Source organism: Etheostoma spectabile, chromosome 18 (assembly GCF_008692095.1).
Source record: "Etheostoma spectabile isolate EspeVRDwgs_2016 chromosome 18, UIUC_Espe_1.0, whole genome shotgun sequence".
Lineage (NCBI taxonomy): Eukaryota > Metazoa > Chordata > Actinopteri > Perciformes > Percidae > Etheostoma > Etheostoma spectabile.
Window position 1 is genome coordinate 13,853,547 of NC_045750.1, and position 14,190 is coordinate 13,867,736.

Below are 14,190 nucleotides of genomic sequence, written 5' to 3' on the forward strand. Positions count from 1 at the left end.
ATGGCTCTTTACAGTCACCTTAGCAAAAGTCAACCCTTGTTTGCATTATTGGTTATAATTCTCTGTCACTGCATAATGTTTAAGCCGCTCGCGGTGTTATCGTTGTTAATCAGCAACTGTTTTGGTTTGTGCAAAGCATGCTGGACCGAAGACCACAGTTCAACGCCCAAAATGGCGGCCCGATTGAAAAGTTTTGCCAGTTTTATCCGAGTTTGTCTTCTTAACAGACTATTTCTTTAGTTGTGTTTGCTGCACTGACGCATACCGTTTCCACACTGGTGACACGCCGGCTTTTTTTCTAGTGGTTGTGGAATAAGGCAAAAATCAGGATGGCGTTTTGCTATCAGCTCAATTTCGGGCATCACTTTACCAATGCTATGCTAAGCTAAGCTAGGCTAGCAAGCTAACTACTTTCAGATGAGTGTTGGTTAAAAGCTTCGGTAGCTAGCTAGTTATGTCTTGTCTCACCTGGATCTCAACGTTGAACTGAATATGAAGGAAAAGACATTTACATAGAAATGGAGGATGATGTGAAAAAAGTGAAAAAGGTAAGTGGGGCAATTGACATAACGTTAGCTAAAATTACTTTTTACTGCAAGTTGACTAGTGTTAGCTAGCATGCTAACGTAATAGCTATCTAGTCAGACCAGGGTAGCCAAATAACAAGTTACGTTAAATATCAGCGGCCAGGGTAAAGCAGTCAACACACCAACATATTTACTGACTTTTCAGTGACCCGGTTGGCATTACTTTAAATGTGAGAAAAGAGTAACTTGCCACATGGATATCAAATAAGGGTAAAGTTAAGTAAGGCGCAACAGATTTATCCTATAGCAAATTAAGTGTTACAAGTTAGCTAGCCACGTTTTAAACGTTATTCTCTAATTCAGGATTACCATGATCTGCAGGATGTTTATACTGTTCATAACGTTAGTTCTCTTAATATCAACTTCAACACTCTTTGCCTTCATTCCTTCGTTTTGTAGTACAGGAGTGTGATTGTTGTGATAAGTTTAATATATCTTATTTAAAAGGAAAACATCGGCCGTTGTTGTGTAGTGCGTTAAAACAACAGAGTGTAAATTGTAATTTCCCCATAGGGGATCAATGTAAAAATGAAAACAATTAAATTGTTGTGTTAATTAGATTAATTAGGCTAATGATTTATCTGTCGCGGAATTTTGAATAGGACTGCATCTTATGGGGAAAATATCTAATTGCGATTATTTTGACAGATATTGCAGTTGCGATAGGATTCACGGTATTGGAGGGAGTGATCTTTTTTTTTTAAATGATCATGGTGTGATTTTTTTTTTTTTTTCGATGGTCTGTACTGACTAAAGACTTTTTTTTCTTTATTCTATAGAATATGATATGTAGGCTGGGACATCCTACAGCACCAACATTTATTATTTAAGACACATTTAGCCTTTGACAAATATTGCCCCCCCCCCCCCCCCATAATCTTGATACTACACTAATCCATATTAGGATTTCAATAAATAGCCATTAATTGTGAAGCACAATTTTTTTTTTGCAGTACAGGGGTGACAGTATTTTCAAAAAGTTAATGAAAGCACAACCAGTCTTTCCAGAGTAACAATCCTCATTGTTACAGTTATGTGTAGGCGTCGGTCATGAAAGATCTGTGTGCTCAACAGCAGCTGTCAGAGGCAGTGGTTGTCAGTATCAGTCATGCTAAAGGGAATCTTTGGTTGTGCCAACCTGCTCTTTCTCGCACATACAGTAGAAACACATGCGACCTAATGATCCCGTTTGATATGGAGACAGATCCAAATGTTCAGACACTTTTCTCTATCATGTCTTAAAACCGACGCAAGGGACATTTTCCCTCTGTTCTGGTTTCCACAGGAGAAAACTAAAGGACAGGACCACCACATTTAGGCAGGATATGACATGACAAGCTCTCACAACCTTAGCAGTGTGATGACAAACAAAGTGTCTTAGGTTTGCATCTTTGCTGTGATTGTGCTGGTCTTTGTTACTTCACTACTTAATGTTACTTCCCATTTAATTCCACCTCCTCTTGATGTGAAGGGAAATTTGGTCGGAAATGAAGTGATATCCTGGTGTTCAGAGGGTTTGTTGTGGCAAGGAAATGTTTTTGTCAGCGATGTTAACTAACCTGAACTCGGATCATAGTTTATTTTGGCATAACTTTAAAACTTCCGCTCACCATACCATATTACTAATGATACATGGCGGCCAGAAAACAGATTCTTAGTCAATACATTGAATCACCTGCCAAGCAGTATTGTAGCTTTCTGGCAAAGGTGGGAATAAATATTTATTTTTTACTTTTATTCTCAGTACAAATGACAGTTTTCAACTTCATGAAACAGGTTATGACCTAGGTTTAGCATCTATGGTTAGGGTTGATGATCTTTAGTTTTTGGGATGAGTGTCCCCGATGCATACAGTTCATGTATATGCCACTTGGTGGTGATAATGAACAGCCTTTATCCCATATGTATTTTTAATACACTGTATGTATATATTACATAGGTTCAAGTGAAAGCTCAGGCCCCTTCATATAATGACATGATAGAGTCAGTGTTACTTTTCTTTGCTAACTAATTTATATTAACTCATTTACAATCTGGAAACTGTCAAAGGTATCTGGGAAAGTAAAGGGATCTGACAGTTTGACTCCCACATACATTCTATTAGCTTGTTTTTAGTACACCTGGAGTGGTAATGTTTTAAAAACACTAACAAATAAAAAAAGTTTAATGTAAGTGTTACAGCTTAGAACAAATAGGATTAGCCTACTCTGACAGATGAAAACCGTTTTCCTGCGTTCTTAGTTATGAGAAAAAAAAGTCCACCCGCACCTAGGCCATCACGGCACAAAGAAGCCACATCGTCGTCATGTTTCTTTGTAAACAGACGTTCACCAAAAAAAACCTTGTTTCTCTCAGGGGCTTTTGCTGGGGTCAACTACGCTAGCTCTCGTTTCACATTTCACAAGAACAAGCCATAAAATGTTAATGCACTTGTCTTCACAAGCTGAGTACTGTTAAATAATGCACTGGTTGTAAGTTGTAATGTCCTATGAAGTCTAAAGTCTGCGATCAAATGTCAGCTGGAACCAAATTATGGTTACAGTGTAAGAATCAACTACACCTTTCTAAAGCTTTGCTACATTTGTTGTGGGTGCGTTAAGAGGTTAATCAACTTGTCTTGAACTACACCAAATTGTCTGCACTTGTGGCCTTATTGAATCTGCAGTGTAAACGGCATTGCAAGTTTGCAATCTGTGGTTAGCATTATAGAATACACAAGGTCTTTTATTTCTTGGGTTTAGCAGCGACATGTGTATGGACCTTCAGTTACAGAGCTGAGTCCTGAGTCAAGTATGAAGATCTGGAGTAAGTGATTTTTTGTTGTCTTTATTCAATATTTGTGAAGCAGTTTTCAAAACAACACAAGAAGTTTTTTTAGGGTTTTTAATATTCAAAGCATGAATGCACATGTCATCACAGGAAGTTGTGGTGAGTCCCCTTCCTGTTCTTGTGCCTGAGCACAGAGACAGACACTTCCCTTCCTCTGTGACGGGGTCACACCCTTCACATACACACTTAGGCTGATTGATCCTGTGTGTCTGTCACCAGTTGGCAGCTGTCACTGTGTGTGAGTGGAGGCAACAGGTGACTAGTGTTGATAGTCGGAACGTAGCGGCATCCGAGCAGGCAACTTTTCTAGTGAGAGGGTTCATGGAGAACGAGGTAGGCTTCTTGAAATGCTTGGAATCTAAAAATGTTTTTGTGTGTAGGCTTTACACCATTGACAAAATATATCCAGGTTTTAGTTAAGCACACGTAACTGAGCTCTTCAACAGTGCTTCAGCGTTGACTTTTTGCCAGTTTAAACGAGCTAAAGAATTATATAATATTGTATATAAATGTATTTTTTTTTAACGCCATTTGCAAGCAAAGCATTGAAGAGATAATACAGTAAATACTGAGATCTTGTTAAAGAGTTAGGAAAATGGAAAGCATTGTTTTCTGTTCTGACACATTGTGGCATTTGTCATTTGATGTTTCGAGGTCCATGTTTAGGATTTTAGATCTTAAGATGTGATTCTCAGTCATGTTTTTACACTTCCACTGCAAACTCCTTTTGCACATGCTATTATTGATATATGGTCGACATGTATTGGGTACCACAGAGGGCTTTACATCTGCTGTATCTTACTCTGCAGCTACCAGCACAGTCAGGGCAAGCAGGGTCAGCAGAAATTACAAGGCATAGAAGTACCTCAGTCAACAGATGTATTATGGGGTATTAAACTTAGGAGCTGAATTAGCAATTGCTTCACTGTGTTGCCAGCCCATTGCAACTACATCATATGTATGTAGTGTATATAAATAGTCCTGTAATTGGTTATACTGTAGTGTTGCATAGAAACTAAAGGTGTGATTCTTCACTGATCTCTCAATTCCATTTCAATTATCATGTCTTCAATTCAATATTCAATTGACAATTCACATCGGAAGTGGACGCTGGCGCGTTTTGCAGCCGCTGCTCTCCGCTCCCCGCTTCCGTTCATTATGTGGGCTTCCAAGTGTTACACTTGGTTTTCCTCTCGGACTCCTTTCAATTGTACATCAAACTGGGGCAGGCTGGACCAGTACCAGTATCAGGGCTGATCTCCTCCTGCTCCGCGGGCTTCTGTCTGTGCCTCCCCCGCTAGATCTTCAGCTACACACCTGAGATCGCGCTCCTTCCCCGCGGAGATACATCCACGGGATCTCGCCGGAATTTCCACTTGACGACTCCAATCCAATAACATCATTCTGGTCCACTTCTCGCCGTTCCCGCCGATGCTCTTCGGGCCGCTGACCGCGGTTCGCTTGTAACTGGCTGGGTAGCAAGCCCCGCCCCCGGCTTCAACACCTCTGCTGTCAACTTGGTCTCTGAATGTCGCTCTCTCACAAACAAGGGTCAGCTCATCCAGGATCCCTCACTGACCGTAAGCTGGCATTCCTCTGTCTCACGGAGACCTGGCAACACCAGCGATTCTCTAGTCAACGCCTCCACTCCACCTGGGTTGTTTATCATTCTCATCCTCGTGGCTCTGGCCGCGGGGGAGGTCTCGCGCTGTCTATCGCGAGAAGTGGAAGAGTTGCCAGTTCCACTCCAGTTTTCCGCTCTATGGAATGCTTTTGTTTTTAAATTGCTTGGTCCTACTCCCACAGTTATTGCCACAGTCTACCGCCCCCCCAAACACCACAGCGACTTTTAAACGAATTCTCCATACTACTTACCACTCTCTACTCTCTCTCCTAATGTCATTCCCTTGGTGATTTTAATATTACCATTGACAATATAAACTCCCACTCACCAAAGACTTTACTTCCTGTCTTGACAGTTCTGGATTCCATCAGTATGTTGACTTCCCCACACACATAAAAGGCATTACTGGATTTAATCTGCTGCTCTGGCTTAACCCTCCAACTGTTTTGCTGATGATGTTCACATTCGGATCATTCTTTTGTCCTTCAATATCTCTTGTCTCTCTCTGTACAGCCAGTCGCCAGATCTCTTTGTAATATCAAAAAAAAAATACAGACATCCTATCCTCCCACATTGACAATTGCCTATTCCTGATTTTTCCTCTCCAGAACACCTGTCACCCATTATAATTCTGGACTTTGCAATATTTCAACTTCCTTGCCCCTTCAAAACCGTGCTGTGTCCTTTTCCCGCTCTGCCCCTTGGTTTTCACTGAGCTCTCGCTCATGAAAGCCAAGGGTCGCCAACTTGAACGCCTCTATAAAAAAACTGGTCTCTCCATTCACAAAGAAATGTATAAATCTCATCTTCTTCTTACTCAAATACTAGCCGTAACTAAATCAATCTTCTATTCTGACCCATGCTCCAACGAAGGAAACTCCAGGTCTCTCTTTTCAATAATCCATAAAACCTTTAATCCCCCTGATCTCTGCCTTCTCACATGTACTCAGTTGAAACTTGTAATCACTGGTTGTCTTTTTTAATGAAAAAATCAACTCCATTCACCAGCAATACAATTTGACCCCCTGCCTCCCTCACCTTTGCTCCCCAATAGCCAGTCATTTTGTTGCTTTCTACTGCCCACCCCTCCGAAATTTCTGATCTCATTCGTAAATCCAAGTCCTCAACCTGTTCTCTTGACCCCCTCCCCACAGTCTGGTCAAAACCTGTTCACTTCCTCATCTCTTCTAACTACATTATTCATTCTTCTCTCCCTCTGGTATTGTCCCCTCACTTTTCAAAACAGCATCCGTCTCACCGATTCTGAAAAAACCTGGCTCAGACCCAACCAACTATAATAATCTTCGTCCTATCTCAAATCTTCTTATTTCTAAAATTCTAGAAAAAAAAGTGTCTGTTCAACTCCATGCTTTCTTACCCTTAAATGTCTTTATGAACCTTTCCAGTCTGGTTTTCGCCTCCCATAGTACTGAAACTGCCCTTATAAAAATCACAATGACTCCTCACAGCTGTGATTCCGGACTATCTCCATCCTTATCCTCCTCGATCTCAGTGCGGCCTTTGATACCATTTCTCACTCCATTCTCCTCAATGACTTTCTTCCCTCGGCATCTCTCACACCCCTCTTGACTGGTTCCGCTCAGATCTCTCCGACCGCACTCAGTTTATTCAACTCAAATCTTCACATCCACCACCTTCCCCTGTTACTACTGGCGTCTCAAGGTTCATTGGCCCCTCCTTTTCATCACCTACCTACTTCCCCTTGGCAATATCTTCCGCAAATTCAACATTCATTTTCATGTTACGCAGACGACACCCAGCTCTATTTATCCAGCAAACCCACCTCTCGTCCCCCCTTGTCCCTTACTACTTACTACTTACTTGAAATAAAAGACTGGTTCACCGCAAACTTCCTTAAAATAAACAGTGATAAACCGAACTCCTCCTCGTAGCCACCAAGTCCACCTATCCAAAATCAATAGTTTCTCTCTACCAATCGACAACTCCTTGGTCTCCCCTTCCCCTCAGGTCAAGAGTCTGGGCGTCATCGATCCTCCCTCTCCTTTCAGTCACACATAAATAATATCTGCCGGTCTGCATACTTCCACCTACGCAACAAAACCGCCTGCCGTCCTTACACATCACACTGCCTATCCTTATCACAGCTGCACCCGCCTCCCCTGACTACTGTAACTCTCTCCTTTTTGGCCTCCTCAAAAATCCCTCCATAAACTTCAACTTTTCAGAACTCAGAGCTCGTGTCATCACAGAACCCCCTCATTATTCATATAACCCCGGTTCTTCAGCAGCTCCCTTGTCCCGGCTCCGTCAATTCAGAATACAATTTAAAATCCTTTCCATACTTTCAAAGCCATCCATAAATTGCCCCTCCATATCTATCAGACTCCTACACATTGCCGTCCTCCGCTCCTCAGATCTTCCTCTCCCTCCACCTCACTGTCCCCATGCTCGACTCATCACCGTGGGGACCAGAGCTTCAGCCGCTCTGCTCCCCAGCTCTGGAACTCACCCACCCGACCTCCGCAACATCAACTCTTCCTCTGTTCAAAACTAGACTAAAAACCCATCTGTTCCAGCTCGCTTATCTGTAAATCACTGTTCCGTTTTGTTTGTTTTTGTTTTGTTTGTTTGTTTTTGTTTTATCTGTTTTTTTTACTACTTACACTTTTATGTCCTATCTGTCTTTTATTCTCTGTAAAGCGTCCTTGAGTGTTAGAAAGGCGCTGTTAAATAAATGTATATATTATATCTATTATATGTTGATGCGTCACGATGCGTCAAAAACATGTTTCTATTAAAGCCAATAGAATGCATTAAGATACTGTATAGTTCAATATAATTTTCTATATTGCATCATGTGGTTATGTTTTCATCCAAAAATACAAGTAGTAAGATATAAAGTCTTTTTTTGTTAAACACAGTCTGAACACAGCAGAAAACACACCCACACCATAGCTTTTCAAGCTTCAAAAACAAAACTTTCTGAAGTGCTCTAATACTAAATAAATTGGATACATAAAACAACAGCACTGATCACCTGGCACTTATTCAATGTGCAAAACATAACAGAATATATAAGCAGAAATGTCGATAGGCCTACGTTAAATTGTAAACAGACCGACCCACGTGAGGTCAATGGGAAGTTAGCAATCATATGCAAATAAGTGGACAAACATGGATTTGCTTTTATTTTGAAGGTGACTGTTTTTTTGTTTTTTTTTTCCATATGCAGCTTCTTTTCTGGTTGCAAGTCTTAATTAAAAAGAAGTTGAACAAGAATGGCAATGTGTCGGACCCCTGTGTCGGAGAGAGGTGTTAGCAGGGATGTAAATAAGCTGTTATCCCTAAAAAATGTCAGCTCATGGGAAAGAAAGAAAGGTTGCCGCTTAGTTTGCGGAGAACAGATTGCTGTGTTAAAGGATTTTAATTTGAACCGCCTCTACAATACTAAAAAAATACAACTTGACTGATTCAGAGCGGGCACGGACATCTGAAGCTTTGCTAGGTAAACTGCAAAAGCAGCAAGGCTTTTTTACCAAGCATCAAGACCAGCTTTGTGATATCCCACAAAATCTCGCACAAAACAGGAAAACATTTTCTGAAGGGGAGTTTATTAAATTGTTTGGTGGCTCTTCTGCACTTATATGGCCAGAGAAAAAAAAGAGGTGTTTGAGAACGTGCCGCTTTCCAGGCGGCAATATTCCTTTTTTATGTGCTGCCTGAGATAAAATTAATATTGAGCAGAATTGAGTTTAGCCTATTGGTCTTTGCAAAATAAACGGGTTAGGCTTTTGAGAATGTTATTTTTCATTTAAATGTTTATGCCGCAACCGGAAAAATAGCGAGCAACATCATTGCGTTATGATTGATTATGGTCGGCCACTGCATCGATGCAGCATCGTCCATGTCCGCGTCGCAATGCATCGATTATTTGATTCATTTCAAGACCTCTAATAGAAACAGATAATGCCAATGGTTTACTATTTATACTGTGAAAAGTTGCATATCCGCACAAATTTAATCTAATTTCTTACTGTATTTTGGAAAGCGGCTTGGCAATCTTCTAATTTCTCTCAACCCCTCTATGTGTGTCTTTATTTACCAGCCTGGTATCGTGTCTCCGTTCAAGCGAGTCTTCCTGAAAGGAGAAAAGGGGAGGGACAAGAAGGCCCAGGAGAAGGCCACTGAGCGCAGGGCGCTCCACACCTTCTCACTCTCTCAACCTGACCACCGTATCGACCCTGACATCCTGCTTAATGACTACATTGAAAAGGAAGTCAAAGTATGTGTGACTTATATAATATATATAATATATATATTTAAAATATATATAATCCCTACCCTTTTTTATATTTAAAAAAATGTTTTGGTGTACAAAGTTTGGTGATTTTTCTGTCTTGTCCAGTACTTGGGGCAGCTGACATCAATTCCAGGATACTTGAACCCATCAAGTCGAACAGAAGTGCTGCAGCTCATTGACAATGCAAGGGTACGTATCTGATTTAACATGATCCATCAGTTAGTTGTGCTCGCTTTTCCTTGCTTTCCTTAAAAGGAGTTGGGTGGTTTTTCCACATAACTGACATTCATCATAATAAATTCCTTGAATATTTAAGATGCAAATAGAGAATACAGTTGATACAAGCTTTACTGCTTATACTTATTCTTGGTGAACTGGAATATTGAAGTTATCATATACGGTGTCTGCCTCTGTGATTCTCAGAAGTCCCATCAGTTGGCAGGCCAGCTGACATCAGAGCAGGATGCCGTGGTGAGCCTGTCGGCGTACAACATAAAGCTTGTTTGGCGCGATGGAGAGGACATCATCCTGAGAGTGCCCATCCATGATATCGCTGCTGTCTCCTACATCAGGGATGACTCTATGCACCTCGTGGTGATCAAAACAGGTAATACAATATTTACACCTTTAAGTGTTGAGATGTTAAAATGATGTTGTAAAATGTGTTCAAATACACTTTTGAATGTTGTAGAAGTGTGAGGTCCCTCTGGATTTCTGTTTGGTGAGGTTGTCCTTATGGCACGGCCAAATGACAAAATAATTATCAAAGAATAAAAGGAATCTGATAATGTTAAATCCAATTTAAAACAAGCTCTCAACTAGCCTTTTTTTCTGGGAGAGTAGAGAGCGATAATGTGAAATTATTTGTAACTGAAATAATGTGGCCCAATAAGGTGGAAGTCTAGATTTAAATACTTTTAAAAATGTCTGAAGTAAAAGCAACAAATGAACACACAAATAATGCAGTTTGTCTGTTTTTCAGCCCAGGAGTCGGGAGGTTCTCCTTGTCCCAGCTCGTGTCCTGATCTCAACAAGTCTCAGACCCTGAGCTCCTTGTCAGAGAGTGGAGCTGTGCTTGTGGAAGTCTGCTGTCTGCTTGTGCTGGCCGTTGATAATAAGGTATTATTTACTATGCTTAATGGAAATCTGCAGTTTGTTTCTTTAGTTCAGTTAGGTTATACAGAGAGAACGAGAGAACAAGGCTTTTTTGAACCAAGATGCACACTAAATTAACTGTTGTGAATGTGAATTTAAGTTTTGACTCCAAGCCACCTGCAGTGCTGTGTGTTAAAGGTTCTCTGTGGAGTTTTGGACCTCCAGTAGCCTAATGGAGTGTTGTCTCTATGAGTGGGTCCCTGTTTTGCTTGTGGCGCGTGGGTGACGCAATACACAATCCTACCGATGGTGCCACACTGTTCACTGATCAACAGGTAGCAGAGATATGCTGCAGTACACCAACAAAGACAGGGAATAAGAAGAAGACTGTAAGCTGTAAACATGACTTCCACAGAGCCCCTTTATTTATTAGTGTGAGAATGTAGCCTGAATCAATTAGACATTATCATGAAAAATAGTGTTATGTTGGTACAATTAGGCAGATGTTGACTTCTAGTTGCCAGCACTTCCTACTATTATTATAATGACACAGACCTAGGGCTAACCACAGTCTGAAATCTGCTTTGTGTGTATAGAGACCACAAATGGTCAATTACAGTAAAGTGAACATAATTTAGCTAATCTTGATGTACTTGGCACAGAGGTCAAGATGCTGCTGACAAGGGTCACTGTACCAAAATTCTAGTAGTCGGTATCGATGCAACCAAAAAAATCATTGATACCAATACCAGTGAAATTTAATGATTCCACAGCCCGCTGCTCTGAAGCCTGGCATCACCACACAGCCAGCGTCCAGCAACGTCTTCCACGAGTTCACCCGGCACTCCCAGACAGCAAGCACTTTTAGTTACGTCTGTTTCTCTTTTTGCTGTTGTTGTTTTTCACATAGAACCGGGCTGATTAAAATTAACTTAAAACTTTAGTACATAACTTTTTGATAATAATGAACGTCCGTTACATTCAAGCCATCGCCAAATGAGTTGCTGCCCAGCTAAGTAAGACTATAGCTCCACACAACTCTCTCTGTATTTCTCAGCATGGCTGTGTTCAAAAGATTGTGTCGGCCGGTGACTTTCCCGCGTAGTAAGTGAAGATAATTACCTCTTCTGAAAAGATGGGGGGGTTGTTGTCATTTAGAATTCCTCATGGGGGCAACAGAAACTACACACTATAGCTTTAACTGATGTTATAGAGGTCTGCTGAAGCAAGTGCTAGTGTTAGCTAATGTCGCTATCGTACCTAACGATAGGCTGTGACTAGTCTCTAAAACCTCCTACAAAGCTCGCCGGAGGAGGTTCTTGCTACTACACATAGCATCCGGGAGTAAAACATGCGGCGGTGCCTCTGCAAAATAGGCTCGGAAGGAACATGTGCACATTTAAAAGTTGTTTTAGACATGCAACAGAAAGCTCAGATTGGACAGACAGAGCTCTGAGTCCTCATAAATTGACCAGAGTTTAAAATGCCAACACAAAGGAAGCCCAAGGAAACAGATATCCAGCCTAAATGTGTAAAATCCGGCAGATTTTCCGGCAGCAACAGCAAAATCCTAAACTGTGACAGACAACAACAGAAGGAAACAGATTAACTTTGGGTGTGGGAGCAGTCCCATCAAGCCGTCCGTGAGCAATGTGCATGGAGATAAGGCCATAGATTTATCTCTGGATGAGGCGCTCTGTTCTATGCCAGTCGGTTTTCTTCTTCTGCGTATACTGCCCCTGTCAGAATTTTGGTATCAATTTGGTACCAAAGTACCGGTTCTTGTGACATCCCTACTGCTGACATCATGACAGGGAGTACTGTCATAAATTAGTTTCTGCAAAAGAGTGCATTATTAATAGCTAAAGTTTTTGTCTTTTAGGCAGCAGCAGAGGAGCTGTGTCTGTTGCTCAGCCAGGTCTTTCAGATTGTTTACACTGAATCAACCATCGACTTCTTGGACAGAGCCATTTTTGATGGAGCAACTACACCCACCCGACATCTTTCTCTATACAGTGGTAAGGGACAAAACAGACTCGCTCTTAAAAGGAAAGACAAACTTAATTAAACAATTTTTTTTTAAACAAGCATAGCTAATGTGTGTTGTAAAATTAGATTTTCTGTAGAACTCTCAAGCCATTGAAGTTTCAGAAGTTAAGTCCGATATTAACTAGAGCCCGACCGATATATCGGTGGGCCGATATCAGGCCTTTCCCGAACTATCGGTATCGGCATTTATAATGGCCAGTTAAAAACAAGAAAAGAAAAAATCTGAATCGTTTATAATGACAAATAAATGTTTCTGATGAATGAATATTTAAAAAATAAAATAAAACATGGACGGTCAAACATGTTACGAGTGTTGACGTTGCATAGTTTGTCCACCAGAGGGCGCTCTACAACGTCCCTTTTGGCAACTCTGATTATTTTTTTGTGTTTTTGTTCAAAGGACTTTAAGTTTCATATCTTAAGTTTTTGTTTTATACATTTTATTTATCAGAAATTTAATATATTTTGATGTCCCTCTGTTCTGTTGTGACAAAACAAATTATCAAGATGTTTAAGTGAGAACTTATAAATAACTACAACTAACTAATGTTAGGGAAATCTGTATTGTTAGGCGTTTCTGGATTTTTTTTTATTTTTTTAAATCTATATCGGATTTTAAAAAAAAACATATTTGTATCAGTACTCGCCTTAAAACTCCTTTATCGGTCGGGCTCTAATATTGACTTTTTTCTCTTGTTGTGTGCAGATGATTCTTCAAGCAAAGTGGATGTTAAGGAGCCCTTCGACGCAGAAGCCAGCACGTTGTAAGTACTCCGTTGAAAAGTCTCGACGAAAGGTTTCCATTTTGGGGACAGTGATCCAGAAAAATGTCAACCCATCTCTGAAGAATGTTTACATTTTGCTTGTCACTTATAAGTGATGCTTCCTTCTCTCAGTCCTTTCCAGGGCTCTATGGAGGCAGAAGAAAACTCCCCCTCAGCCTCCACCCCAGCATCCCCTCAGACGAAGACCGCGAGTGAAGGAGAGCTCAGCACCACTGCTGCAGAGCTGCTGCAGGACTACATGACCACAGTATGACAATGGCGCTCTCTCTTTCTTTGTCCCTTTCTTTTTTTGGGAGTATTTAGCTGTAATAATTTCTGTTTTGACTTTTTTTAATATCTTTATCTTTCCCTTCTAGCTGCAAACTAAACTGTCATCAAAGGAGATCCAGCAGTTTGCCACCCTGCTCCATGAATACCGAAACGGTTCGTCCATCCATGAGTTCTGCATTAACCTGCGACAACTCTACGGGGACAGCAGGAAGTTTCTTCTACTCGGTACGACCTCGCTTTTCCCCCAGAAGTTCAGAACCGTATGTGTAAGTTATCTCATGTCGGACACAGTTCATGACCAAATGCATTTCAATGTGCCACTGCAGGCCTGCGTCCCTTCATACCAGAGAAGGACAGCCAGCACTTTGAGAATTTCCTCGAGACCATTGGTGTGAAGGACGGCCGAGGCATAATTACAGACAGCTTTGGTCGATACCGGCGTACAGCCAGCTCCGCCTCCGATTCCACCACCAACGGCAACGGAGCAGTGGGAGGAAGCGCCGCCTCAGACGAAGGACAGGAAGCCTCCGAAGGAGACGAATGGGACCGTATGATCACTGACATCAGTAATGACATCGAAGCTCTCGGCTGCAGTATGGACCAGGAGGGAGTGACACCCTGACATGGTGAACAAAGGGAGGTATTTTTTTTTTTTTTTTGCAAGAGCAG

General features: G+C 41.2%; 1 protein-coding gene across 2 annotated transcripts; it reads left to right on the plus strand.

Moving 5' to 3' along the window:
* Positions 1-134: 134 nt before the first annotated feature.
* On the plus strand, positions 135-14,184 carry ccm2 (CCM2 scaffold protein). 2 transcript variants are annotated; one of them, XM_032543163.1, is made up of 10 exons: positions 135-548; positions 9,128-9,304; positions 9,428-9,511; positions 9,746-9,929; positions 10,305-10,441; positions 12,300-12,435; positions 13,173-13,230; positions 13,363-13,498; positions 13,608-13,746; positions 13,848-14,184. In XM_032543163.1, the coding sequence occupies exons 1-10, from the start codon at positions 519-521 to the stop codon at positions 14,141-14,143; spliced, it is 1,377 nt and encodes a 458-aa protein (XP_032399054.1). In that variant the 5' UTR covers positions 135-518; the 3' UTR covers positions 14,144-14,184. The 2 variants fall into 2 exon arrangements, with proteins under 2 accessions (XP_032399054.1, XP_032399055.1); XM_032543164.1 differs by lacking the exon at positions 135-548 and adding an exon at positions 3,534-3,749.
* The last annotated feature ends 6 nt before the right edge of the window (positions 14,185-14,190 follow it).